General features: G+C 40.6%; 1 protein-coding gene across 1 annotated transcript; it reads right to left on the reverse strand.

The window, feature by feature from the left end:
• Nucleotides 1-2,291: 2,291 nt before the first annotated feature.
• On the reverse strand, nucleotides 2,292-26,427 carry LOC146430799 (BOS complex subunit NOMO1). Its single transcript, XM_085074782.1, has 31 exons — nucleotides 26,249-26,427; nucleotides 25,930-26,019; nucleotides 24,642-24,687; nucleotides 24,107-24,207; nucleotides 23,877-23,983; nucleotides 23,614-23,686; nucleotides 22,949-23,101; nucleotides 22,137-22,274; nucleotides 21,508-21,597; nucleotides 20,779-20,884; nucleotides 20,202-20,352; nucleotides 18,846-19,023; nucleotides 18,488-18,629; nucleotides 17,484-17,615; nucleotides 16,580-16,716; nucleotides 16,227-16,314; nucleotides 15,720-15,783; nucleotides 15,143-15,238; nucleotides 12,863-13,072; nucleotides 12,487-12,569; nucleotides 11,341-11,500; nucleotides 11,098-11,224; nucleotides 10,729-10,842; nucleotides 9,966-10,093; nucleotides 9,219-9,360; nucleotides 8,318-8,401; nucleotides 7,303-7,413; nucleotides 5,856-5,957; nucleotides 5,519-5,638; nucleotides 4,841-4,933; nucleotides 2,292-4,090 (listed from the first exon to the last, which is right to left on the reverse strand). Exons 1-31 carry the CDS (start codon nucleotides 26,378-26,380, stop codon nucleotides 3,959-3,961), a joined length of 3,630 nt encoding a protein of 1,209 aa, XP_084930908.1. The 5' UTR covers nucleotides 26,381-26,427; the 3' UTR covers nucleotides 2,292-3,958.
• Nucleotides 26,428-26,504: the final 77 nt, after the last annotated feature.

Consider the following 26,504-nt stretch of genomic DNA (forward strand, 5'->3'; position numbering starts at 1 on the left):
GGGTGTGAGTACCCACGGCCCAGTGGCAGTGGATGCAGAAAAAGCAACAGCTCAATTTGTGAAATAGTCAACTATTCAATGTATTTAAGACACAGCAGGGAGAGCTGACACCAGGTTACAAAGAAGAGAAGCTGAGATTTTCATCTGATAATGTTATATATTCTAACACCTCACAAATGTCCTATGTTCTAGTAATTAATTTTAATCAGAAATGTCCCATTCCCTACAATGATAAACAAAGCTGATTCTTCAGAATTCATTAGTAGATTAAGTAGTTAAATTTACTGAATATTCATATGTAGTGAAGTACAGGATAAATCTGTTTTAAGTCTTTATTTAATTTTGTGATGTACATGCAAACCAGATTCCTTACAGAGCTGAAACTTCCTAGTTAAATCAGGTCTTGCCTTCTCTTATGCCAGAGAGAGAGCTGCTTGTAGTTGTACTCTGCAATCCCACTGAGCCTCCCCAAGGATAACAGCACATACAGCTGGAGTGCAGAACAGAAGGGAAACTCCATTTCTCATTTGAAATGCAGAAGAAAATTTGCATCCAATTTCCATGTTTATTATAACACAGTAATTTTTTTCTCTGCAAATAAAGGGCTTCACTCCTCCAGTGACAGAGGGGGCTTGTTTGGACAGGCTGGGAATGGCAGGTGCTGGTTAAACTTTGTCAGGCCTGTCTGTGGAGCAGGAAACAACACACCCAGACCCCTCATGCACTCAATGAACTGTGGAGTTTGTCTGCAAAGAGAAATTGTCCATATCTGTCACACATCACACTGAGAAAAGGGTAGAGGAGGGCCTGGGCAGCATCCCACCCTCTCCTTTTGCAGGGCACAGAGCCTCTGGTAGGCAGTGGAGCCCATGAACGTGCAGGAAGGCTTGGAGTGGAAATTTGTTATGTTTTAGCACAACCCTATGTTCAAAAAAAAGCAGCTGGACTCGCTGTGGTGAGAGAGCTGTGAAGAAACTGGTCTTCGTGATGGGGATTTAATTACTCTGGTATTGACAAAAATGAGAATTAAAGGAGGAATCAACCTGCCCAACTTCCACAGGCAGTAAAAAACAAGTTTATCTTTCACTGTGTATTGAGCTCGTAGCTATGACAAATTCAATAATGGTCTGGTGGGTGTTTAGTGCTTTATGATAAGATATCATTGGACTTCAAGCAATCATGGTCCTAGGTTGTGAAGCTAACAAATAAAACTTCAGTCAGCATCATGTTGCTAAACTCAGATATTCCCAGAAAGGTGGTGGGAGAGGAGGGGGGAGAACAAGGAAAAAGTGATATTTAAAGCAAATAGAGTAAATAATGCAATCAGGTTGATCCCAGCAATAGCAAAGCTAAAAGTGATAATGGAAGTTACTGGAGTAAAGCAACAACATATCAAATATAGACAGAAAGCAATTACAAAAGGTATAATAGAAAATTGAAAGGACAAGCTAACTGATGTAAAAAGCTCACAAAAGCTGTGTAAACATTCAAAGGGGAAAAGTTGCTAATAATAATCCGTGCAGGCACAGGGAATGCTAATCAGCCTTGAGCTGTTCTTCAGATGTACAAGGCTGTATGGACCCATTCCAGGTTTAAATAAATGACAGAATGACAGAGATTAAATTCATTGATGTTCTTTTAAAAGTAAAAAAGAAAAAATTAAAAAAATAAGAATTCCGGCATTAGTCCATAATGCACCAGAAATAGATTTACTGGACTTTCAGGGATTTTCTAAAGCCATTAATCTATCTGCAAGGAAAACATCACTTACCACACATAAAGTGAACTCACCACTGGGTGTGATGTGAGCCAATGTTGTTGTGCTCAGCTCAGAAAATTTCCTGCCTTTCAGACCTTTTCTACATCACTCATTTCATTGTATTTACCTTTGCAAGAAACTGAATTTAAATTACTTTCAGAGTGGACAAAAATAGAAATACAGATGTATTTCTATTTTTGTACAAAGCAAGGAATACTGAATAGCAGGAAAATTAGACACCAATCATCTCTGGGTTCAATTCCACATTCAGCCTCAGCTTTCCTGGACAAGTCAGTTACTTGGATGTATAACAGGATTTCTAAAAAGCTTCAAAAACCTCACTTTTTGTGAGAAACTTGAAGCTATGGTTTTTTTAGGAATTAACACTTCCAAAGCAGAATAAACCTCAAAACATGAGACTCAAAGTCAGTCACAAGTGTGCTGGAGAAGGCAAAGAAAAGACAATTTTTAGAAGAGACACTGGGCAAATTCTAGATTTAGAAGCAGACATTAAATTAGGAATAATTAACACTTTTCTTTTTTCTTTTTATTAACAGCAGTTCCAATGTTAAAATTCAATCATCAGTCACTCTCACAGTTCAGAAATCAGAATATCTGAAACTCCTTCGAGGCACCTGGATATGTGCATTTCTTCCTCATACATTCCCCAAAGTAGCAATAACTTCCTTAACATTCACCAGCTTAAAATAAAAATGTACTGAAAACATACAATTTATTATAAATCTTAGAACACCTTGTCTTTTCCCCATGTATTTCATCACAGCAATATAAAATTCAAAGTCATTAAGTAGAGACCATGATAATTTATTAGAGCTTCAGCCCAAGCTCTATACATAATGCTTTATCAACATTCTACATTCCTATTATGGTCTTGACAAAATTTCCCTCTGAGACATTAGAATCATCACCGAATGAAATTGTAATTATTTAGGCCCAAACTCTTGGAAGGTGAAACAAAAATAGCATCAAACCTTCAGCATCCAAATTTCTAACAATGGTAGGGTTTGTAAGCTTAAACATTTAAATGTAAGGAGACTTTATTTCAAGTATTGTAAAAGAGAAACATTGCCACTTACTGGCAGTACCAATGTCTTTGCAATATTTGTAGGCATTTATGTGCATCTTCAAATGCTCTGTTAACCTTTATAGTATTTGTCAATAAAAAGCCCCATTAACATTTAAACTGTGTATGTCCAACTACCTACTTCAAGCAAGAATCAAAAGATAGCCTGCAAGAAACAGTTATTTATTACAGACTATGTTATTGGGACTGTACACATTGGGGATTTCAAAAAGCTCACATTCCTTAGAGTTAAAAAAACCCAAAAGGTAAAAAAAATAAAAATCAATCATTAATTGGGAAAAAGGCTGTGCATGGCTTGAGCAGGAGATGTGACCACCATGGGTGAATGGGTAACACCAAAAACACAGTACAGCTTTGGAAAGAATAGTGCAGCCAGCTGGAGCCACCTCAGGAATACTGGAGGTCTAAAGAGATCACACTGGATGTGAAACTAGAATAGAAACACTGCTTTTGCAGTAGGAACATCAGAACCTACCTGATATTAACAACTAACCTTACCTGACATTGAGGATTTGTCTTCATCAGGCAAAAACTTAATCAAAGATAACTTAATCACTGGACAAGAACTGAAATCAGACACTCTTCCAACAAGCTGCTGAACTGCAAGTGACAATGACATGATTCACCAGTCCAGCTATGTTCCCTAAAACTTTGTTTCAAACAACACTGATTTAGTAGAACCCCTGGGTGCTGCTTCTATAAAGTGAGTGTTTCAAAAGGTAAGGAAAAATCATCCAAGAATCTAGAGACTGAAACTGAAATCAAGTAGTCTATTAGTACTGATTTTATAAATCATTAATAAGGACAGCATGACCTGTTCCAATGAAATGGAAAAAAAAAAAGTATTAATTGTCTTCAAGTATGAGAGATGCACTCACAGTGACAGCAGAGGCATTTAATCACTTTACAACAAGGAAATCTATAGACTCCATAGAAAATTTACAGCCGAAATGGAGCTAATGTGACAAATGGTGCTCATGTAGCAAAAACGAAAATGTCAAGTCTGCAAATTCAACAAAAACGTGTTTTAGTGGCTTTGCCTCCTCAGGCTCCAGTTTGACAGAGCACCACTTCATGCAATCCTTCCTTTCACCTCACGTCCGTCTCGTCTTCTGTTTCTTGGTTTGTCTCTTTGCATCCTCTGAGCCGCCAGTGTCAGAGCCTGTCTGCCCAAGAGCACGCACTCCTTGCAGCCGAGTTGTCAGCTGGAGCAGTAAGGGAATAAGCTGGGGGGAAAAAAAAGGAAAGCAATTTGTGATTACAATGGTATGTAAGGTCTGAATGGTATCATTCTTTAGACCTGTAGTCCTTAACAAACTGAATCTATTGCATAAATGGCACATCTACAAAGATATCAGAATATGGCAGCAAATCCTGGGGAGGAATCAACCCAAACATCTGGGAATTTCTGAATATCAGAACCTAAAGTGATTGTTTGAGAGGAAATCAAACTGCACAGACAAATTTCATTTCTCTTCCTGTTAAAACAGAAATCCAGTCATATCAAGAGAGACTAGAAGAGCACAGCTTGATGACAAAGACACAGGGGGTTAGATAGAAGGTATTTGTATTCCTCTTGAGAGCTTTTGAATTAGGGAGAATATAAAGCTAAAGAGACTAGACTTGAAGACTTACAAGACTTTTTCCAGTCTGATTGTTCCCGAAGCCAATAAAATAATTATTTTCATTCCTATTATCACTGAATCTGTTATCTGATTTTGAATGATGCTGTATTATTTTTTTCTCACACCCATCAAACAAGAAGCCAAAATTCAGCCATGGTGCAGGAACTCACCTTCACATTAAGTCTTTTTAAAGGAACATAATTGTCCAAAAGCATGGCTACATTGTAGCTTTTCTTACCATATGTCACATATGTCTCTGGATAACCAAACAAACCCTCCCTTAGCACAGTACTGTGTACTCACTGATAGGACAATAATATTTGGGTAAGAGCAAAACCACACCTGACTCACCTTATCATGGTTGTAGCCAGCCAGCAGCAGGAGCAGCGTCAGTGGTAACGCAATGTAAGATCCTTGGGCAATATCTTGTTCAGGCAGCTTTCTCTGGAAACAGTGCAGATCATGGATTTTAATTTTTTTAAAAACAGTTGACTGTGAAATCCCTAAGCTTTAAGAAACATCAGCAATAGGATAATGTGGCACATCCAGCCCTTCTCATCTGACTTCCTTCCAAATGCTGCTCTAAGATTTACTTTACTTTCCACTTCAAAGCCACCCTCTGGATCAGTCACTCATGTATTACCCTCTTCCTGAGGTTTGCTGCTTTGTAAAGCCAATTCACTGATGGTCAGTCTCCACTGTCAGCCTGCTGTGCTTTTATTTATCTGTCCCATGCTGCCCACACCTCTATGACCCCAATGATGCCACTACAGCAGCCATGGCAGCACAGAACCCCTCAGGCACATCTGCACCCTTCAAATCCTGCTATTGTTTCATGTTTCCCTCCTGTTCCACTGGCAACTGAACACACAGCAAATCCAAATTGATTGTCAGTTTATTGCCACTCATAAACCTCTTTATATTTACACTAACAGAAAGCTTGGCCAAGAGCACAAAATATATGCAGGTTATAACATCAAATACTGCTCCCAAGGTGAACAGTGGAACATAGAAATATTTAGTACTTACAGTAGGACTGAAGACCAGTGTAATGTGTTTATGATATCCAATGGCAGTGAAAGAAACTTGAGGCAGGGTATAGTCATACTGTGACTTAGACAATGTAGAATCCAGGAGCACCACATAATTCTGTGGGTAAAAAATACACTCAGGCTACAGCAACAGGAGCAGTCAGAGACAAAATCACATTCAAAGGCAGAAGTCAGATAAACAGGCTTCAAATCTTCCAAGACACTGGTTAGTCCAGCATGAATACAGCTCTGCAGGCACACCACAAATTACACTTCAGCATCCTTAGGGAAAAAAAATTAAGTTATCTAAGCTAATTTTCCAGCAATATTCTTACCTCTCCATCTCGGAGCAGTGGTGGGAAATGGAAAAACAGGGATAGTCCTAAATTGACTGTATGAATTGGGTTGTCAAGATTTTCACTTTTGTAGAGCTTCACCTGTAAATGAAGGAAGAAAGCACAAACCAAATATTTCTGAGCCTGCAGCACAATAGGTATTTCAGATATCCCACATCTTCAGTGGTAAAAGCACTTCAAAATTCATCCTGTGTTTATATAAACAGAAAGTTGTCAAGTAAGAACACCTGGAAATATTCTAATTTGGGATGTGAAAAGTCACAGAAACAGTCTTTTTATAGAACTTGAAATAATTTAGGAATGAGTGCTGTTTGACATTTTCACATACCTAGCGTATCAAAAGCAGCCTGTGCTGTGGATCACAAAACTGCTCTCACTTGTGTCTGTATCCAACCTTAGCACATCTTTCAAAGACAAGAATTTCTGCCTTGGAGGCCTCGGTGATGACATGCACCCATCAACAGCTCACGTGCAGCACATGCAACACAAGACCCCAGCTAATATGAAACAGGCACAGGCTTGGGTAACTTCCATAGAATCAAATTTTGAACTCAATTCCTATTTGCTCAGGCTGAACTGCAGGGGACTAATTTCCCCAGAAAGATGGGACACATGCTCAGAGGCTCTTCAGTAAGGTGATACATTTTCCTTTCACACCTGCTCTGAGTGTTGGATCCTTTGAATGTCTCCCAAAAAACCCAACAGCTTAGCAATGAGATCTTGGCAGGAGAGATGCATAACAAACTAGTGTGAAAGAAATCCAAGCATTGCATTTATATTTGTAGGTAACATTTCAAGGAGCTTTTAAACCTGAGAAATGACACTAACTCCTACCCCACTAACACCTCTTGCAGACACTTCCAGCATTTGCACCCTAAGCCAAAAGGATCAGAGGTGTTTAGCAAGTTTTTTCAGATCACAGTATGGTGTTCTGAATTTTGAAAATTTCAGCTTTACTCTTTGTCTCATACTGTCTATTATTATGTACTTTTAAATGCACATGTCCTGTGGTATCACTGCATTCACATGGTATCTTTAGGTTTGACATACAGGTGAAAAATTCCAGGTGTTCCAGGAATTAATGCAATTGTCTGATAAAAAGGACTCATTTCACCCTTGCTGTCTTGATCTCTCTACAGATAGGTCATCCCTAATCATGGAAGCAGATCCCAAAACGTACAGGCCAACCAGAGAAAGTATTTCTTAAACATATTCCCATGAAAAACGGAAACATTAAAGCAAAGCAGTCAGGAACACTATAATCTTCATTCTATCTGGAACTCAAATTCACCTTCATTAAACTATTAGTTCTAATTTGAATGAAATGTGTGCTCTAGCTACTGAACCATTTCCAGTGACCCTGCAAAAAAATCATTGTGAAAGCAGTAACAAATACACTTGACAAAGATTAAAGGCTTGAACTTACACATAGTGTGGAGAGATATTCAGAAGCTGTAATTACATTTCCACTTAAATCAAATTGATTAATTTGCCGGAACGCTATAATATTAACGTCATCAATGTCACTGTTCCCAACCTGCAATGGAAAACAGACTCAGGTTTTTACCAACAGAGGAACAGACAACAAAGAACAGTAACACAACTGTTAACACAACACAGACATTGCTGATTATTTTAAATAAAAAGTGAATTTTGTTCTATACAACCACATGGAAGCTTGAAGGTTTTCCCATTGCAAGTCCCTGCTCTCCAGAGTGCACAGCTTGCAATTGCAGACCTGTATATTATCAGCACAAGGCTCAATGCATTAAACTAAACTAAAAATGGAAGTATCAAAAGCACACAGTACTCTGGAAGGGGCTGAGGTACATGCACAGGACTGCCTGATCTCAGAACACTGGGCTCAGTATTTTGCATCCATGCTGAGAGATGCACGCTGCTGCACTAGAATGTATATATAGTTGATTAATGTGGAATATTGAACAAGATTCCACCAGTTTTCAATTCAAAGTTATTACTGCATTTTGTAAGGACTTGCTAGTCCAATTTACAATTTCACCTACATCAAGACTGCAGTATTTGGACCAAACAAAACACAACAATATCTATCAATCCGTAACTAAATATAAAGACAGTACAACATGAGAATTTATGACATAAAGTTACTAGTGCTTTGTTCCACATCATAAAGAAACGTTGAAATGTATTCCATACATTTATTCTCTTGTTTCTGGATGCATAGTTTTCATGACTGTGAAAGAATCCTTTTCACTTGTTTACTGTTTGGGCTTCATCTCACTTCAGTTTTGAGCTATGGTGCTGACACACAATATGGGGCCTGTATTTAGGCAGCTAACTTGCTGAAAGGCACTTGTCTAAACAGAATGCATTCACCACACTGCTGCTGATAGAACAGACAGAATGCCTAGGCAGATCTATTTCATATTTAAGTGATGCTACAAAAAAAGAGAGAAAATTACCTCAATTGCCCGATGCTGTGGTAAAGCTCTTTCGATGTGATCATTGCCTTCAGCTTTGAGTTGGACATGATACACACAGCCAGGCTGAAAGCAACATTCAGATCATAAATCCCAACACTGAATAATACATGCTTTAATTTTAGAGAGCACTAAGAGAGTTTTCTAACACTCCATTTAAGATATGCCACCCAAACAGATTTAACTCTATGCAGTTGAAGTTTTCCTTATCTCAAATAGAAAATTTAACTCAATAAAACTATTACAAGTGCTTATTGTCCGAAAATAAGAAAAGGCTATCCCATAACTTTTATTAGTTTGTTACATCACAGTATTAAAAGAAATCAGCTGCTGTGATGACAGAAAACACAAGATTAAAACCTGACCAAACATTGCTTTCTACTTCAGCAAATTGTTGACTCCTTACATAATGGTCTCATAAATTCAGCTTCCCCATTCCCTGCAGGACAGCTTACTTTACATACACACTGTGCAATCAACATCATACACACTCCCAGTATCCTGCTAAAAACAGGCTGTTGTTATCTTCACAAGAGAAACTAAATGCTTCCCTGAATTCTTTTGCCTATGAAAGTTCCCAGCTGGTCACCCAAGCACTGACCAGGGGCTTGTGTCTTGTCACACCAACTGCTCAGTGTTTGTGGAGGCCATCACTGGATGCTGCCAGCAAGTTCACAGATTTACAGCACAAATTCTTCCCCCTTTTATCAGACTGAATGTTCACTACATGACAGTGTTTCTTCACACAGAGAAACTCAAGGGAGTCTGAGTTAGCAAACATGATGGGAAAACAGAAATCAGTGGCTACTGAACAGAACCCATTTCACTGCTCTATCATCACACTGACAGAAAAGTAAATGACAGAGAGCCTCCTACTCCTTACCCGAAGGCCACGGAGCCTGAATTTGCCCTCTTCATCAGTTATTGTGTCCTCTCCATAGATGCTGCAATCCTTCTGTCCCACAGCTTCCACTGACACTCCCTGCTCAGGCTCTCCATTTAAAGACGAAACTGTGCCATAACAGCTAGAGGTATAAAGAGAACCAGTTGCTACAGATGTGCAGATGCTGTTTTAATGCATATTTTAAAGACGTTTTATTGTTGTAAGTAATGGAAAAAGTACTTAATGTATTTACCATAGCATGAAGAAAAGGGCTTTTAATAATGTGTGTGTAAGAACAGTTTAAATCATTAGAATTCGCTGGAGTTCAGAGCACAACTTTAGCAATCCAAGTTCCCTGAACTCCATGAACAGCAGCTCTTTCTTCCCTCTGAGGGCAAGGAAAGGAAGGATCTTGAAGTCAGATATCTGAATTGGTCTGCCATACCAAGAAAAGTCCTCTCCTTTCTCACTGGAGGCAGCACAAAGCACTTCCAGTGCCACTGAGACAGTGGTTTCATAGCCATGTTTCTCCCTATAGCCCTGCCATCTGGGCTTAGCTATGTAGCCACATCCATGAAAAAAAGCCAAAAAAAGTACTTATACACAACATAACAAAGTTAAATTGAGACTTTGAAAGTCTCCTCCAAACCTGCAAGAACAGAGGTGTGCTGGGAGGAAACACACATTTGGCACAACACATCCTGCTACAGCCTATAGCGTTTTCCATAGCATTCCAGTTCCACTGACCTGTAAGCTGTTCTATAACCAGTTATCTGGATTTTGAGATTTTGTCCTTCCTGCACTTCTATCATTTGTGATGACGGTTCAAAGCGGAATTCTTTCATCATGGGTTTAAAGTAATACTGCCCTGGGCTCTGCAAAGAGACACAAAACAAGCTGTTTACTCAGAGTGATGCAAAACCTCACCAACTCCTAACAAACATGCTTTGTAAGAGCTCTCTGAAGAGCTGAAGTTCTCTGTTCCAACCACAGGTTACACTGGTCAGAAAATGTGAGCAGTGAAAAACTGGGAGCACACTGGACAATAAACCAATGGAATTCCAGCTGGTGACAAAGTGTTTAGAGAGAAAGGAAACTCCAGCCCCAAAACCTTACCACAAGACCTCAAGGACAGGAAAGTGACCACAAAAGAAGGATGTCTGAAAGGAAGCTATTCAAGCATGTCTACACACATACAGATCAATAACGTAATTAGATTTCCTTCCCCTAAAGACTCTCAAATGATTATCAACAAATTGGCTTGTTTCATGTTTACAGACTGCAAATTAGTAACTGACATCAATCAACATCATCTACTACCTGTTGGGGAGAAATCTCTTGCCATGTTAGGTTTCACATCTTTCACTTGCTAAGATTTAAAGCCCATTCTCAGGGATCTATGTCTCTCATTGTGGGTTTAGGTTTCAGAGGACACCTGCCACTCAAGAGAGTCCTACTTGGGAGGGCAAAGTAACACAACCCCACACATAGAAAAATCATTTCAACTTACCAGATTGGAAAAAGTCAGCATGCCATTATCCTGTGTGAGGAGGTTAGACCGAAACACCCCTCCACTGAGAGACAAGAGAACTCCAGCTAGAGCCTGGTCATCCTCTGACTTGATCTGTTTTTGAAAAAACAGTCATTTTAAGTGTAAGTAAGGCTTTCTTTATGGAGAAGGATTGAGTTGAGAAGCTCCTTGCAGAGTGCACAGGTGGGCTGGCTCTGAGTACTCAGCTGTAAGCAGAACTACACATCTGCAGTGCATCCCCTCCTGCCAGAACAGGGCTGCAGAACCCTGTGCTCCCAAGCCCTGGGCAGCCACAGCCCATGGCACACCCTGTGCCACCACTGCAGCCATTCTCCACCACTTCATTACCTCAAACGTCACCCCAGCAAGAGCAAAAGCTTTGAAGTCTCCAACTGTTCCTTCTACTGCAGTCAAAACAAAACCTTCCTTCTGAGCAGTGATTGTGTATTCCAAGTCACTGTGGAGTGGCCCAACACTTCAAACAAAAGGAAAACAGAACTTGTTTCAGAAAAAACACTTGGATATCACATCCATATTGTCACTGCATTTTAACTAAAGAATCCAAAGGCTCAGAACAAATCTGCTTATTACCTGTAAGTGCCTTTGTCATCGGTGAAAACTGTGATAAGTGGGGAAGTGGCTCCCTTCTCACTAATGACAATCTCAACACCTTCCAATTCAGGATGAATTTGTCCTTCCAGAAATAAGCCTGCTTTTCCATGAATCTCTATCAGCTTCCCAGGACAACTCTCTTGGTCATTGCGAAGGGGATTTAAGACAAACAAGTTAAAAACACACTTGACACTGGCTTACAGCAGGAGTTTAACTACTTCCAAAGTGATCAGCTGATGTCCTTTTACCTTAGGATACGAGATCAATCCACACAATTTTATGGCCTCTCAACACATCTTAAACCATCTGAACAGTACCAAAATGAGTAACTAAGTTTCAAAGCTATAAGCACATCTCCAAAACAAACCTGATGCATTTCCTAAATGGTCATAGGATACATTATGTTACATAATACTGCAGCCACAGGGAGACGGTGGCAACAATAATTTCCTTCTAGCCAGATTACACTGATCTTTGAGCACATTTTTCAACTTCAGTTTCAGGTCAGCATATGTCATGGCTAATGGCATTAAGCAAAATTTTATTTCCCTTCCTCAAACACATTTAGAATGTGCAAAGAGTCACATAAAAAGAGGCACTTAATATTTCCTAGTGATTTCAAACAAAGTATGTTCACTTAGGAACCTGAGGACAAGATGGACACTTAAAAAGTAGCATCAATGATGATAACCCCGACAATTTTGAAGTTTACCCTTTTTTGTGAGTATTTTTATTATTGTAATTTAGTGAAGAAAGAAAAGAAACTTTAACAGAAACTTGAATTTGGTAACAAATTCAAAATAGAAACCTTGTTTTTGCACCACTCTTTTTCTAGATGACAGTAATATGAACAATTCTGAAAATCTGATGTAAGACCTGGAAACCTGTCCTTCCTCTACTGACAGGTGGTTTTTCAGCACTTGGAAAAATACTCTGCTGACAAAAACTGTACTTGCATCCTCTATCAAATAGCTTCAAATTCCAGAATGAAACTGGCCTGAAGAGATAGCTGCAACTGAAACTTTCCTAACATTACTTTTTAGAGTTATTCATGTGTTTATCTACACAGAAACATTTCTACCTTAAAAATCTCCTCCTTTCAAACAATAAATTATTTATATTTACCTCCACTAACAACTGCTTCCACATAAGGTGGGTAGAAAAGCAGCTCTTTTGATAATGGTGTCACAGTAATTTTCTCTCCAGACCTGTAAAACACAAATAAGATGTAATTAGAAGAAAACTGAATCAGCAGCTCTCATATAGAACAGAGAACAGCATATTGACCTAAGAATGCATCAAAATACTCCAAGAAAAAAGTATCAACAACAACTTAAGCAAAATCCTTCCTATGTGGTAGCAGTTTCCATGTAGCTGACAGCCACTAAAGGCATGGGCACCCTGACAGCAGCTCTGCCCTATCTGGAATTGTATCACTATTCTGTTGGGTGGAAACACCACGCAATAGTACAAAAAATACACCTTTTCCACTTTGTATTACCTTGCCCAGTAGGAAAATTCATATAGGAAAGGTCCTTGGAGCTCCTCCACCATTTCTTGCACTGGTGGCTTTGTTCCTTCCTCCTCTTGACCCTTCTTTTCTCTCTCCTGCCGGCGGCTCTCAATTTCTGCCAGCTGCTGCTCCCGACGGAGCTCCTGGACAGATTTCAGGGGCCCTAAAACTAAGGCAGGTTCACTGTCAATGGATGACCTGAAAACATGGAGAAAAAACAACATCATTTCTGCCCACATGGAGAGATAAGAGCTTGTTATATCTGTTAATTACTGCCTTTATACCACCACAGACAAGTCCCAAGATATTTTTTAAACCCATTCCTTTTTAACTGCTCTGTTTATTCTGGCAAGAGCACAGGAGCGGTAAGTCTTTAGGCTAAAGGATCAGTTTGCAAGAGTACCTTTAATAAAGCCCTAAAGTAAAAGGCTGGAATGTCAAAGCTGAGAACAAACCTAATACAGAAAGGATGAGTTACACAAAATAAACAAAAATACTGCTAAGCTTGTATTTTTTTTTCGGAACTAGGAACTCTTCCCTCAGAACCTACCTCTCAGGAGCAGAGTATACAAGGAGAAAATAGCTTCTATCACACATAAATACTTCCAACAGCCAGCAATTCCCAGGAAAAGCTCTGAGTTCTCACCTATCTGCCCTATGCATTTGAACTACACAGCTATCTTGTCACTGTCCACTGAACAAATTGCAAGATAAGTTCAACCAAATTCTTGGAATCAGCTCAGAACAATGCATTTAGTTTCACTCTCCCTGATCTGGCACCTTCTCTCTACTAGAGTTTTCTTCTAGACTCAACCATCCTTTGTATCTTATCATCTGCCTCTTTTCCAACAGTCTGAATTCTCAATGAGAAGTGAACTGAAAAGATCACAATTACTTTTCCTACAGCCACTTTAGATTATCAGGATAGTTCTGTCTCCTGCTTCAGTCTTCACCTATATTCTATTTTGTCTTTTATAAGAGACAGTGTTACTATTGCTCTATCACACTAAGTTTCATCAAGGCTTTATATTCTTTCTCTGTAGTCCAGACACAATACAGAAACATGTAAAAATTTATTTTTGCCTGAAAGCCTACTAAAAATCCATCCAGGCACAGACAGTCTCAAGATATTAATAATTAATTACCACAGTCTTATTTTTAAAACATACTAATTCATTATCCAAAACTGATGAGAATCAGCTTTACTTTTGGTTGAGATTGTTTGGGGATTTTTAACTGAAAGTTCAGGTTACAGCCATGGATGTGGTGCACAGACTTGTAAAAACAAACAGTTTGCTTTTAAACCCAGAGCTGTTTCCTTTATTTTCATGGCACTTCACAAATTGGACTTTAACTGAAAAGCTTGAGGCAGTCCTCAACAGAGATATCTGTGGCAACTGAGCAGCCTTCAAAGCACTTGCCAATAGTCTCCAAAAGACAAGCTGAGTAGGTTGGTACAACATTCACCTCCTCACTAAGTTGTTTTTAAAATCCTAATGACTCTCTGCTGTCTCAATGTCTCCTTTCCAGCTGCTGGAGTTGCCCAGCAGTTGCAGTGATAGGGTCATTAATCTTTGAGAACTCGAGGCAATGCTCTGCAGGTAATGTTCTCTGAAAAGATGTTTTCTGCACTCAAAAAAGTTTGAGAACCCATAGTCTAGAACAAGTAGACATCAGCAGAGCACTAATAAAACACTCATCATTATCAGACACTTTCAGGCAGATTTGGCACCTTGTACAATTACAGCTGTTCACAAATCAGTGCTGCCTAGTGAGCTGTCTGCTCATATAAACATAAATTGGTGCATTAGTGTGTAATCACTCTGCATGCTTTTCCTTTTATAACCCTCTTCATACCAGTAACAATGCTCTAAAGCAGCAGATTCTCATTCTGAGGAAAGAAAAAAGGAAAAAAATAGATGCCAGTGCCTAAAGAGCTCAGACCTAAGCTAAAACTATACCCTCTGAATTCTGAAACTTCAGTTCAATAAAGTACATAAAAACTCAGAAAATAATTCCTTTTTACCAAGACACAAAAGTAGGGAGGGACAACGTTGAAATGATGAGACACTGCTCAAAATGAGGGCTGGATTTATCTCTCACCAAAGAACTCAAAGCATATCTTAGCATAAAAACCTCTTACAGCCTAGGCTAGGATGCCATCACCCTAGAAAGCAGACACTGCAGCGTTAAAACTGGAGTAAAGCTTTATGAGAGAGATGTCTTTTTCTTCCACTTTTTATAGCCCCACAATTTCTTTGTTCTTACTTAATGGTAACAGTCACATCCATCAGTTTATCAGTTACAATCGTGCCAAGGACATGATGTCGAACTGCAGTGAGCGTCAGGATACTGGGAGAGGACCTGCAGAGCAAAGGAACAAAGACATGAATTCAAGGTCCCCTTCCTAAATAACCAAATCTTATTTAGCAGAGTCTGTGGGGTGAGCAGAATCAAATCACGAGAGGGTCATGGCACTAGTGACATGCAACAGTGGTAAGTGCCTCTTAGTAAACTTACTATCCTGTCCATTGCATTTCAGCTCTCAGAAGTGATCAACATCTCTGCTACAAAGCAAACCCAACACTAAACAGACAGAAGGCTGAGAAAAATACCCATCTAAAGTAACTAAAGCATCCTGAAAGCCTATCATTAGTTGATATTTTTCTAGGACAGAAAGGGCTCTTTGTTCTAGGACAGAACACATGTGATACACCTTGCTAAAGCTTCCCTCTAGACATCCTGTCCTGCTGAATGCAAGCAGCAGAAGGAATTTTTATGGAAAATCATAAGAATTTGGGTAGGTGTAAGGTAGGTGTAAGGTCATCAACAGTTCCACTCTTACGTGTCGTAGGTGTAATATTTGTGTTCAAACTGGTGGCAGGAGCGCGGGGTCACTTCATACACACCTGCAAGCATTAAGGCAAAGAATGATCTGCTGAAAAATTGAAACTTACTTTGTTGGCTGAATTCTCAGGATCACTAGAAACAACTACAAAATTTGATTATGTATCTGCTGCCTTTCATACAGACACTACCTAATGTGTCTGACAAATAGAACCCATACCAGTAAGATTATTTTAACATGATCTTCCTTCATTAAAGAGCAAAGTCCATCACCAAGAAAAAAAACCATAATATTTTATTTCTGGAATCTAGATTTAGGTGAAGACCTAAATAACAGAAGAAAGGGAGAATTCTAAACACTTGGAACAGATAATTTATAGACAGATGAAATTAAAACAATGCCTTTCAGAAACCTCAGAAACCACAACATTTTTTTTGTGGCTCCCAGCGATATTAGCTGACTGGATATAGTTTAATTTTTTAAACTATATTTTAAAGGTGTTACCTGGCTTTGAAAGACAGAATCTATTAACTCCTTTGGACAAGTTATAAACACCAACATTCTCTGGTCCATTTCCATCCTGATAAAACTCCTGTGAAGCCACAGCACAGTTCAGTATTAGTAACTACCAACCAACAAAAACAGCATTTGCCTAAATATACATCAATGCATCTCCTTCATAGCATCTAACATCACAAGACCATTTTACCAAACCTAAGGGACAAATCTAAAAGCACTCTAAACATCAATGCCACGCTGTGTGACCCTCCAGAGACAGGAGAAAGCCTTGATTCCAAGCATAATCCAACCTACACAAGGTCATTAAAAACATGCAAGGATGTTTGTTTCCAACATACCAGTGTGATGGCATGAGAAAGGGAACACCTCAGCATATATCCAGTCTGCCTGAATTCTACTCCTGACACATCTTCCTCCAAGACTTCCAGTTCCAAAGATTTATTCTTCCAGCACCAGTCTTCATGTACAATGCTTACTAGAATACATGCCACACAAAGCATTTTAGTAATGTACAACTGTGTAACTAGGGGAAGGTTTTGTGGTATAAAAAGCTTATATCACTAACTTCCCTGACAATAAGATAGGGAAGATTAGATATTTATCTTCAAAGATAAATATACAACACCTGTAATAACAAACCTGGCTCACAGCACTGCAGCATCACCAGGAATCCAACACAGAATCAGGAAAGCTTTACTATGAAAAGAAATAATGAAGCTTGGCCCTCCTGGAAGGCTCTTAAATGGGCACTATCACTGAGACAGGCAAAGCAGCCTAAGGGACATCACACCCTAACCCCAATTTAATCTGGTGGAAAAATGTTCCCACTACTGTATAAAGAGTAAAATTTATATACTCCTCCTACACCTTTCCCTGGAAAACAATGTATTTTCACAGGCCAAGACAGGCTGGCCAAAATATGTATTACTCACAGGAGCAGCACTCTGGAAGCAGAACTACAGTGTGCCCCTGTTCTTAGGCTTGGGACAAGCCAGTTCATGATAAAGCCCACTTCCCCCACACCAGCCACGTAAACCCTAAAATTCAGGGGAGCAGTAACCTTTGGGCTGACACAGGGTTACACATACACCATTAAGAAAACCTGATGTACTGTTGTAAGGTATTTTTCCAGATTCTCTCAAATTTCACAGCTGTGTTGGGCATATTGCAAAAGGTCTCCATGATAACAGAAGTGCTCAGGTCACAAATTGAGCCAGCAAGGCCCCCCCAAAGCAGTCCTACCTTTGTACTTGCCCGGGAGCACCCCCTCGAAGGTGAAGGGCACCGAGTCCCTGCTCCCCGCCAGCTGCAGGCTGCGCTTCTCCCCCTGGCGGCTCACGGACTGCAGTGTCACCATCAGGTCACCACACGCGTCTGGGAGGGAAAACAGCTCGTGAGGCTGCAGCCCAAACCCCCTCCAGCCACACTCAGCGATACTGACATTGGAATGGTTACTCCCTCCCAGTAGAGGATGTTTCCAATTAAAACTTGTTTCTTAGGCGCATGTTTACCAGTGGGTTTTTGCATTGTGCAGGATTTTGAGATTGTTAGTCGTACTCTTATCTAATGGCAAGTAAACCCTGTGATCAACATTAAATCCCTGGGTCCACCTCACGCTGCAGAGACTAAAGAGCCCACTGAACACCTGAGAGACAACACAAAGTGCAGAGAGGAAAGAAGAATGGTAAAAATGACAAAACTCAGGCTCCAATCATCATCTGCTAAAATCAGTGGGTAATCAAGGAAAATAGCAGAAGAGAGGAACCTTAGACTAAAATAAAGACAAAACGGGATGAAAGAGAACAGAGATTGAAAGCTTCTGCCAATAGCCTGAGGATCTGTCCTACAGTTTTTACACGCACTGCCTTTTTTCTTTTTTTTTTTTTTTTGTAGACTTCTTTTTCACCTCCAGCACTGCTCTGATTGATGTACAGTATCCCAAGTGGCAGCCAGGACCATCTCCTTCCAGAACCTAACCCATCTTCTGAGGAAGGAATACTTGCTTATCTCCAGCGAGTATTAAAAGTAGGTACATAACTTTACTGCAAACTTTTTTAAGGTACCTTATTAGGTCACAACATCTCCCAAAAAAAAGAGCTGCTTTTTCCATGTGCTGGAAGTTACATTTATTTATCTGCTGCTGGGACTAACCACAGCAAGTGTCTTGGTCTCAACAGCACTCACTCACACATGCACTGCTAAAGTTCTCCATTCCCATTGCCATTTCACTCTCACAATGGACTTACCTAAACAAGAGATCTTCCCTGAGACAGATGCCAAAAACTGAGAGAAGGTCACATCCATCACTGGTCTGTCAGTGACAGTGACAGGGAACATTTTGGGTTTCAAAGCCAATCCTGCTCTGGTCTCAGCCTCTGGAATAATTACCTGTACAGTATATGACAGCAAGATATCAACAGCTTTCAGATACTAGTCCAAATACACCCACTGTGCTGTCTTCAATCCATTTATCAGAAATTTATGGAAATTTACTGTAAATCCCAGGCAAAGCAAAACCAGCCTCTCCAACATGCTTCCAAAACCTTAAAATATTCTAAAACACCATGACAGTCCTACAATGAAGAAATGAAAGCTCATTCTTACCTGAACATTGTATGTTCCTGATTTTGCCTTGAAACAAAATGATCCATGAGGGTCAGTTTCTGTTGTCACTTGAGATGCTTTGTCTCTGTCTTCAGGTATCATGGTTACTTTGTATTTACTAATCTGTTTGACTGTGTCAGGGAATCGAGTTACTGAGATGCGGCCACACACACTGAACCTGTTACATAAAAGCCAGTCATGAGAACAAATATCGTGATTTGACAGAGATCATAAAAAACACTTTTAAAACTTTACTAAAGAGTAAACCTCACTATGTTGAGGTAATAACCACAACATTGGGAGGTTATTGGAAAGGATAATTGGAAATAATTGAAAAGGATTTCTCCTGAAAGAGAGATTTGCAAGCAACTTGCTTCACTCTTCCCTGCCCAATCACTTCAAGCCTCTTCCCTTGTTTTTTGGTTGTTTGTTTGGTTGGGGTTTTTTTTGTGCTAGGCAGGCAATGGATTTAGGATTTTCTTTCCTCAGGTTTTAAGTGGTTTCAAATGTTTTGTGCCAAAAGCCTTGAATACGATAGGTAATCCACTGGAACACAACCTTGGTACACCTACACTTGTGAAAGCACAAGACAGGATGACAAATTAGATGCTGGTAAGTTTTGCTTATCGCCTTCAACAGCACAACATATTTAGTTACTGAACAAATTGTACCCAATCATTTAGCAGCACACAGGGGTTTTTTCTAATTGTCTGGCTATGTCTGTAGGAGCTGATTGCCATTTGACTCAGTAAATTCCTAGTTTTCACTTCTCCAGAACATTGTCACTCTTTCCTCCTCATAAATCCTGGACAAAGAACCATGGCCCTTTCAACTTCCTCAGCTCATGCTGTATCTCCCACTGCTGCACAGCCCTACATTCACAGTCAAGGCACCAAAAAAGAAAAAGACAATTCAGGTAAAGCAACAACGACCTTGAGAGAGAGCAGTAAAATGCAGAGGTTTGTTACAACACTGCACCAGGCAGCTGTGTGACTCCAGATACCCTCCTTCTGTGCAAGAGTGAAATGGCAGAAAGCACCTCTGTTGCTTTCCTGGTTCATATTCTAAAATTCTTGGTTCTACCATTCTAAAATTCTTAATATGCCCATGCCTTAGTGTCTTCATTTGGAAGGGAGAGCTTATTAAGAGGGTGCTCAAACCTTAACTATTATTGAACAAAATACTGTGGCCAAAACATGCACTCATGCTGTCCTGTTACCTTGAATTTCTCCAGCAACATTTAGCTCCTGACAGCACTGCACAAGTCTGGGCATGGCATGGGAAAGATCACCCATTTTCAGAGCCTCATGCACACATCAAATTGCATTTTCATCATGAATGCAAACCAGTCCTTACCCTGTTGCAATGATGTTTGCCAGCTGAGGTGTATTTGGTGCAATCTTCACAGTAATAGTATCAAAAAAGAGGTGTTCTTTCCTGGCATGAATTGTGTATGTACCCGTTGTTATGTTCTCAAGGCGGAAAGAGCCATCAGTTTTTGTTTTCACTGCAACAAAAAATAAGAGGAGTTAAAAAACAGAGCATATGTTGACTGTCTACCCTTAGGTATCAACAGATCCAGGGGACATGCACCGCTTTAGGCTATTTTTATTTCATAATACACAACAAAGAAATAGTATGCTTTTTTACTAATCAACCTTTTTTTCTGTATTTTGAAGTACAATCTGGCATATGGTTGAAAGAAAGTAAGAAATTTTCAACTGCCAAACAAATGAACACTTAATGGTTTCATCTAAGCTGGAAAATGCAAAATTATTCAACTGCATAAAATCCACTTTAATATTTCAAATAAATTGCAACAAAAGCAGTGTATTATCCTAAAGGGTTAATTCTACATCATATACTAACTAGTCCTGTACTTGAGTTTAATAAAGGCTGCCCTGTAGCAACGACGATCAAGAGCATTGCAGACCTTTAATCTGATTGTTCAAAGTCACAGTGGCATCAGCAACTCCTTCTCCTTCAGGACCATTCAGCACCCTGCCTGTGACAGAGAAACCCATCACATGGAAAACAGGCTGAAATGGGAAAGAATTAACATCAGTCTTTACTCAGGAAACGCAAACACACACCTACAGCAATCAACACCAACTGTTTTCCCTCCACACACATATAAAGGAAATGTATTTCTAGCTCTAGGAAGAAAATGTACCAGGATAATCACAGTGAAAGTACATACTGATCTGCAGGCATACTGCTCCCCTAAGTACAAATCACATTCGCAATTTATCTGCACTGGTAGAGCTCAGAGGGCCCCAGTCATACACCATGATGCCATTACACAAGGCACCCTGCAAACCATAAAAACCTACAGGCCCTTCGCCAGAGACATGACACTCCAAATGAGAAAATTCAAGCAACCTGGAAGATTCCTGCCTGTTTGCCACATGGACATGAAAATGAACGTAGCAGACAGCTTTGCCCTACTTTGTTCCGTCCTAGTAAAAAAGACCAAAGTATAGAAATACAGCACAGCACTAAAAACTGTCTTCTACCTGCTGTGCAAGAGGGTTTGCATAAACAAGTGTCTTCAACTTCCTGCTAAGAAGTTTTCCCACAATACAGCTGCTTTCTTCTAAAATCAGTTAGACTTTTACAGGAATGAGTGGCACAAAAGGATTACTTCCTCTGAAGGCCTTACCTCAATCTGTAAACTGTCATGCTCTACAAGGAAGTCCAGTCTAGAGGGTGCAACATCAAAGGTGATTCTCTCTCCCCTGTAGAAAGGTATCTGAAAGGAGACACATGGCTTTGACTCCTAAGCTGTGATGACAGAACAGTTTTCCTTCACCATTTTTCATGTTCTTATCACCATCAGACACCTCTACCAAGAGTCAAATGAGCTGCAAACCTCCTGGGAAAAATAACTCAGAGGGATGGAGACACGAATATGGGCAATATTTCAAGACTGACGGATGCCATGAGATTATCAGAAGAGATAGAAAAGTAATGTCCTACTCAGAACACAGCCAAGGTACTTGGATGTGCAAGAGCTTAGAGATAGGACACTATCCGTATGATTGCTAGAAGGATTAAAGGAATGAGAGAAGCCTGAATTCCTCTTCTAGAGCATGCAGACTGAGAATGCAAGATCATCACTCCAGGCACTGCACAGAGAACATGCTCCCAAAACCATCCAGTTGGAAGAAAGAGAATGAGAGAAAAAGGAAACAGTTTGAAGGAGAGCAGGTGCCAACAGCACACTCTGGTTTAGAAAATGAAAGTTAACAACCCACTGAATAGACAAGCAATGAGTTTCTAGTCACTTACCACAGTGTATTTCCCACTTGGCAGAGAAAGAAAACTGAAAGATCCATCTTCTTTTGATACAACATTGCACAAATAGGCTAAAGACTCATCTCGTGATTGGAACCCATCCACAGGAGAAATATTGCAGCCCACAACATCCTGTAGTAATAAATGCAATACAACCTTTTGTCTCGAGGAAGAACAGAGAGAATAATTTGGGGGGGATATAGGAGGGTTCAGAAACTCAACTGTGAATGAATGATGGGAAGAATAAAACCATTTTAGAGGCAAAGTTTGATGACATGGCTTAGAACTCACGTATAGGTAAAACACGAAAAAACAGCAAATAATAACTTTATGGTAACAAGGACAGAACACTGGGAAATTCAGCATCCCCCAGAACTCTACCTTGTGCCTTAACTGACTTCAGTTCTGTGGACAGGGTGAACATTACAGAACAGAGCTTGACTCTACATGACCAAATGTTTCACACTCATTTCTTAACACACTTGTAAGGTGGCAATGGAAGCTGTTGAACTTTGTCCTCCCATCAAAAGGGCAAAGAGTAATTAAGATCTCATGCTGAAGACAAATTACAGGTACTGTACAAGGAATTGTGAAATAATTCCATGGAGGTCATGTTGGATTACAAGGGCCTTGTTGGGAAAAGAAAAAAAAAGAAATCACACAAAAGAACCAAACACAAAAATACAGTTTGAGGGGCTGCACAACAGAGTGAAGGACTGAGATGAGTATCAGGGCAATATGAATCTAGAATAGTTCTTCTTATTTATGTCCATACTCATATTGAAAAGGAACTGATCCACCATTACCTCTTTAGAGACTGAAGAAGAGAAAAGGAGAAACATGACCCCTTTCATGGGCTCTCCATCACTCCTCACAGACCCAGAGACATTGTAGCCTGCAACAATCAGGGGGCTGGCAGCATAAGCATTGGAACTTGTCACCCGCACCACTGTCTTTGACTGAAATACATAAACAAATGTTTTCATCAAAAGCAGGCATTAGATTTCACTTACAGTACATAAATAACAATCAGAGGCTGTACATTCAGCAACAGGAGCAGAGGCCAGAGCAGCAGTACTCAAAAAGGCTACCCAAACCACAAAGACACTAAAAAAAGACACTTTCTAAAACAGTATTTTTTCTGCTTTACTGATTTAGGAAGAGGTCAGGATCTCAGTGCTCCTCAGAAAGCAAGCAATCTGAGACTAGAGAATGTGCTACAATAATCAAGCTCTTGTAAAATGCACAGGATCAGAAGATGGAAAGCAAGAGCTCATTTGCCAGTCTTTCCCTGGCTGGCTTCACTGTCTCCAAACTGGGCCTGCACAAGGCAGTTTCTTGACTGCCTGAATCAGATGTACAAAAACTCTAGTAACCTTGTCTATTCACAAAACCTCTTCCTCACACTAACTGATCAAGACAGGGTCTAGCAGATCCATCCTCCCCAAAAAGGCAGCCCAGAACATCCAACCTCTTTCAACATCCAGGTAGGATGAGATGCAAAGATTTCATACTCGCCAGGAAGCACTTTAAAGAAAGCAAACCTGCAAGGCAAGAAAGGGATTATGTCTCTTCAGAAAGTCACAAACATTCGTTCACAGAAAAACAACTCGAACTCTATTCAAATGTTAGAAAAAATATTTCAGATCTCTTACAGTCCCAGTCAGTATGGCAGAATTGAAAGAATCTCGTGCAAATGAACAGATAAATTAAGTATGCACCACCCACACTCACTTTCCTCCAGGTTGTGTAATAGTTGCTTGTATGTTTATGTCACTGCCAGCATTTCTCAGTACAACCTGAACTCCAGCAGGACCTAATGTCTGACCTTTGCTGAGAACCTGTCAAAATAAAAAGAAACCAAAGTATAAATGAACGAAAATAACTTGTAGACCTGAAGTTAAATGTTGTTATGAAGGCTGAATTAGCATAAGGTGGAATAAATAAAGATAAAGGAGTCTAACCTTTCCGTTCACAGAAAATCCTGTGAACACAAAGTTAATATCACCTCCCTTTGTGCAAATGTCATTAATGCCATCCACATGGATGTCTACACTGGTTGGTTCTGGAAGAGAAGAACGATGAAACACCAAGGTAGTTAGTGAGAGAGCAATCACAACCAAGCTCTGCTTCAGCTTTACAAAACTGCCACAGAAATGTATCAATTCAAGCATGCCAAGCATTGCTCTGGAAGTCTCTCTTCAGCTAAGTTAAAGCACCCCCAAATCCTGATGATGAAAATCCTCTTTCCCTCCTCCCGCTGCAGCCATTTCTGTCAAAAAGCACATTCCTTCAAATCAGCTCAAGGGTTACTTTGTCAATGTCTGCCACATAGCTTTACTTTCCCCTGGTACAGTAAGTACATTTCAGTTATTAAACCATGCAGTATGGTTCATATATTTTGAAAAGTGCTCCATTTTCCCTGCCAGCTGCAAGTTAGAGATAAGTCCCACACAGCAGATACAGTGTCCTACTGTAAGAAGACATACAAGCACTTACCAAAACTCCACCCTAGGGGAGGCTCAATTTTAAGAATGAAATCCCCCTAAAAAATAAAAAGCAATAACTGTCTTCATAGATCTACATTTAATTTAGCTAGAGGATGAAAAAGAAAGTTAGAACACAAGCATCATGCTGCAGAGAGGACCACAAGAAGTGTACCGTTCTCCACCATTCTCCTTTCCTCCTCCTTATGATACTCTGTTCAAAGAAGCAGCAGTATCTGCCCAGACAGGCTGGGATGCTGGGCTCACATCCAGCCAGGAGCAGAAATTAAGTATCACCATGTTTATACTGCTTCCAGCACAAACCTGGCTCACATTCAAGCAGCTCAGTGCCAAAAAGTGTTCAAATCTATCTCTACCTGCCCCAACAGATGGGCTCCAAATCAGCCTTTAATATTTCCATTAGATCTTACTCAACCATTCTGCCCCAACATGGGATAACATAAGTTCAATCCTTTTAAAAGCTCTGCTCCAGAAGGGTATTAATCAACACAGGGATCCTCTTTTTACCAGAAGGCACCACATGTGTTCTGCCATATATATTCTGAAGTTCTTCCATGGAAAGGCTCAAAGGCCTAAGAATGAAATCACTGGCTTCAGAAATACGTTACATTCTTAGACTGGGAAGGGAAGGAATTATTTGGTGGTTGGACTAGATGACCTTTAAAGGCTCCTTTCAATCCAAACTATTCTGTTTCTGCTTCTGATCCCTAAATCAACTAGCTCCCTAAAACAGCAAATCACTTGGACCATCTGAGGGCAGCTTGTATTTAATTTGAATGTAAACACCTTTCCAGTCTCAGCAGACATCAGACTACTGACACATTTGGAGCTTCCTGGATCATTATTTCCTTAATGACATTTTCAATATCTGCAATTAGCCATTCGGGTTATTTTCCAAAACACCTTCTCATATACATTTATTTCCATTTCTACAGGTAAAAAACTGAAAGCTTTATCTGTACTCTGTAGGAGCAGTATTGGTACAGCTGCAGCACAAGTTTGCTGGCAGTAACTCAGGCTATAAATGCTGCAGTCATTCCAATAAACAGCACAAATGCAACACTGCAGCCACAGTTAGCTGGCTTTTCTCTTCATAATTAGCACTGGGAAACGAAGCAGTTGCATTACAAAAATAAACCATTGAAACTTTGGCCCAAACCAAATTATGTCCTGATTCAAATGTTTCATGGGTGGGTGCTGTTCTGAGATTTAATCTGCCGGCAGATCGAGGCGGAGGCAGCTGCCTCCTCCAGCACAGGGCGCAGGTATTTGTGCCTTACCTTGTCATAGAGGGGAATCATGAAATACCCATTGTTCGGAGCACAGTCTGTCTGGTATTTCAGGGTACCATGTTTTGTGTATAACTTAATCTAAAAGAAGCAAACAGACAGAAAGGTATTTTAAAACAAGGCGAGGAGCGCTGGCACCAGGCACTCTCTAAGCCCGTGCTGTCCCACAGCAGCAGGACAGGGTTTATGGCAAGCAGGCTGCAGAGTGCCAGGGCGAAGGAGAGCCGCAGCTCCACCGCCTCCTGTGCCCGCGGCCCGGCGGCAGCCCTCCGTGCGCCCGGCAGGCAGCGGGCGGGGCGGCGGCGCCCACCTCGATCAGGGAGTAGTTGATCTCCACGTCGGACTTGACGAAGCCGCCGCAGCCCACGACGATGTCCTCGGAGCCCCGCGCCAGGGCGCAGCACAGCGCGCAGAGCAGCGCGGCCGCCGCCCGGGGCCGCATCCCCTCAGCGCCGCACCACCGCCCGCAGCCAGCGCTGCCGGAAGGGCCGCGCCGCGCCGCGCCCGCCACAGCGCCCCCTGCCGCCCCGGAGGGCTCGGGAGCTGCCCGGGGCCGCCCCGCTGGA

Source organism: Lichenostomus cassidix, chromosome 14, assembly GCF_008360975.1.
Source record: "Lichenostomus cassidix isolate B80296 chromosome 14, HeHo_3.0, whole genome shotgun sequence".
NCBI lineage: Eukaryota > Metazoa > Chordata > Aves > Passeriformes > Meliphagidae > Lichenostomus > Lichenostomus cassidix.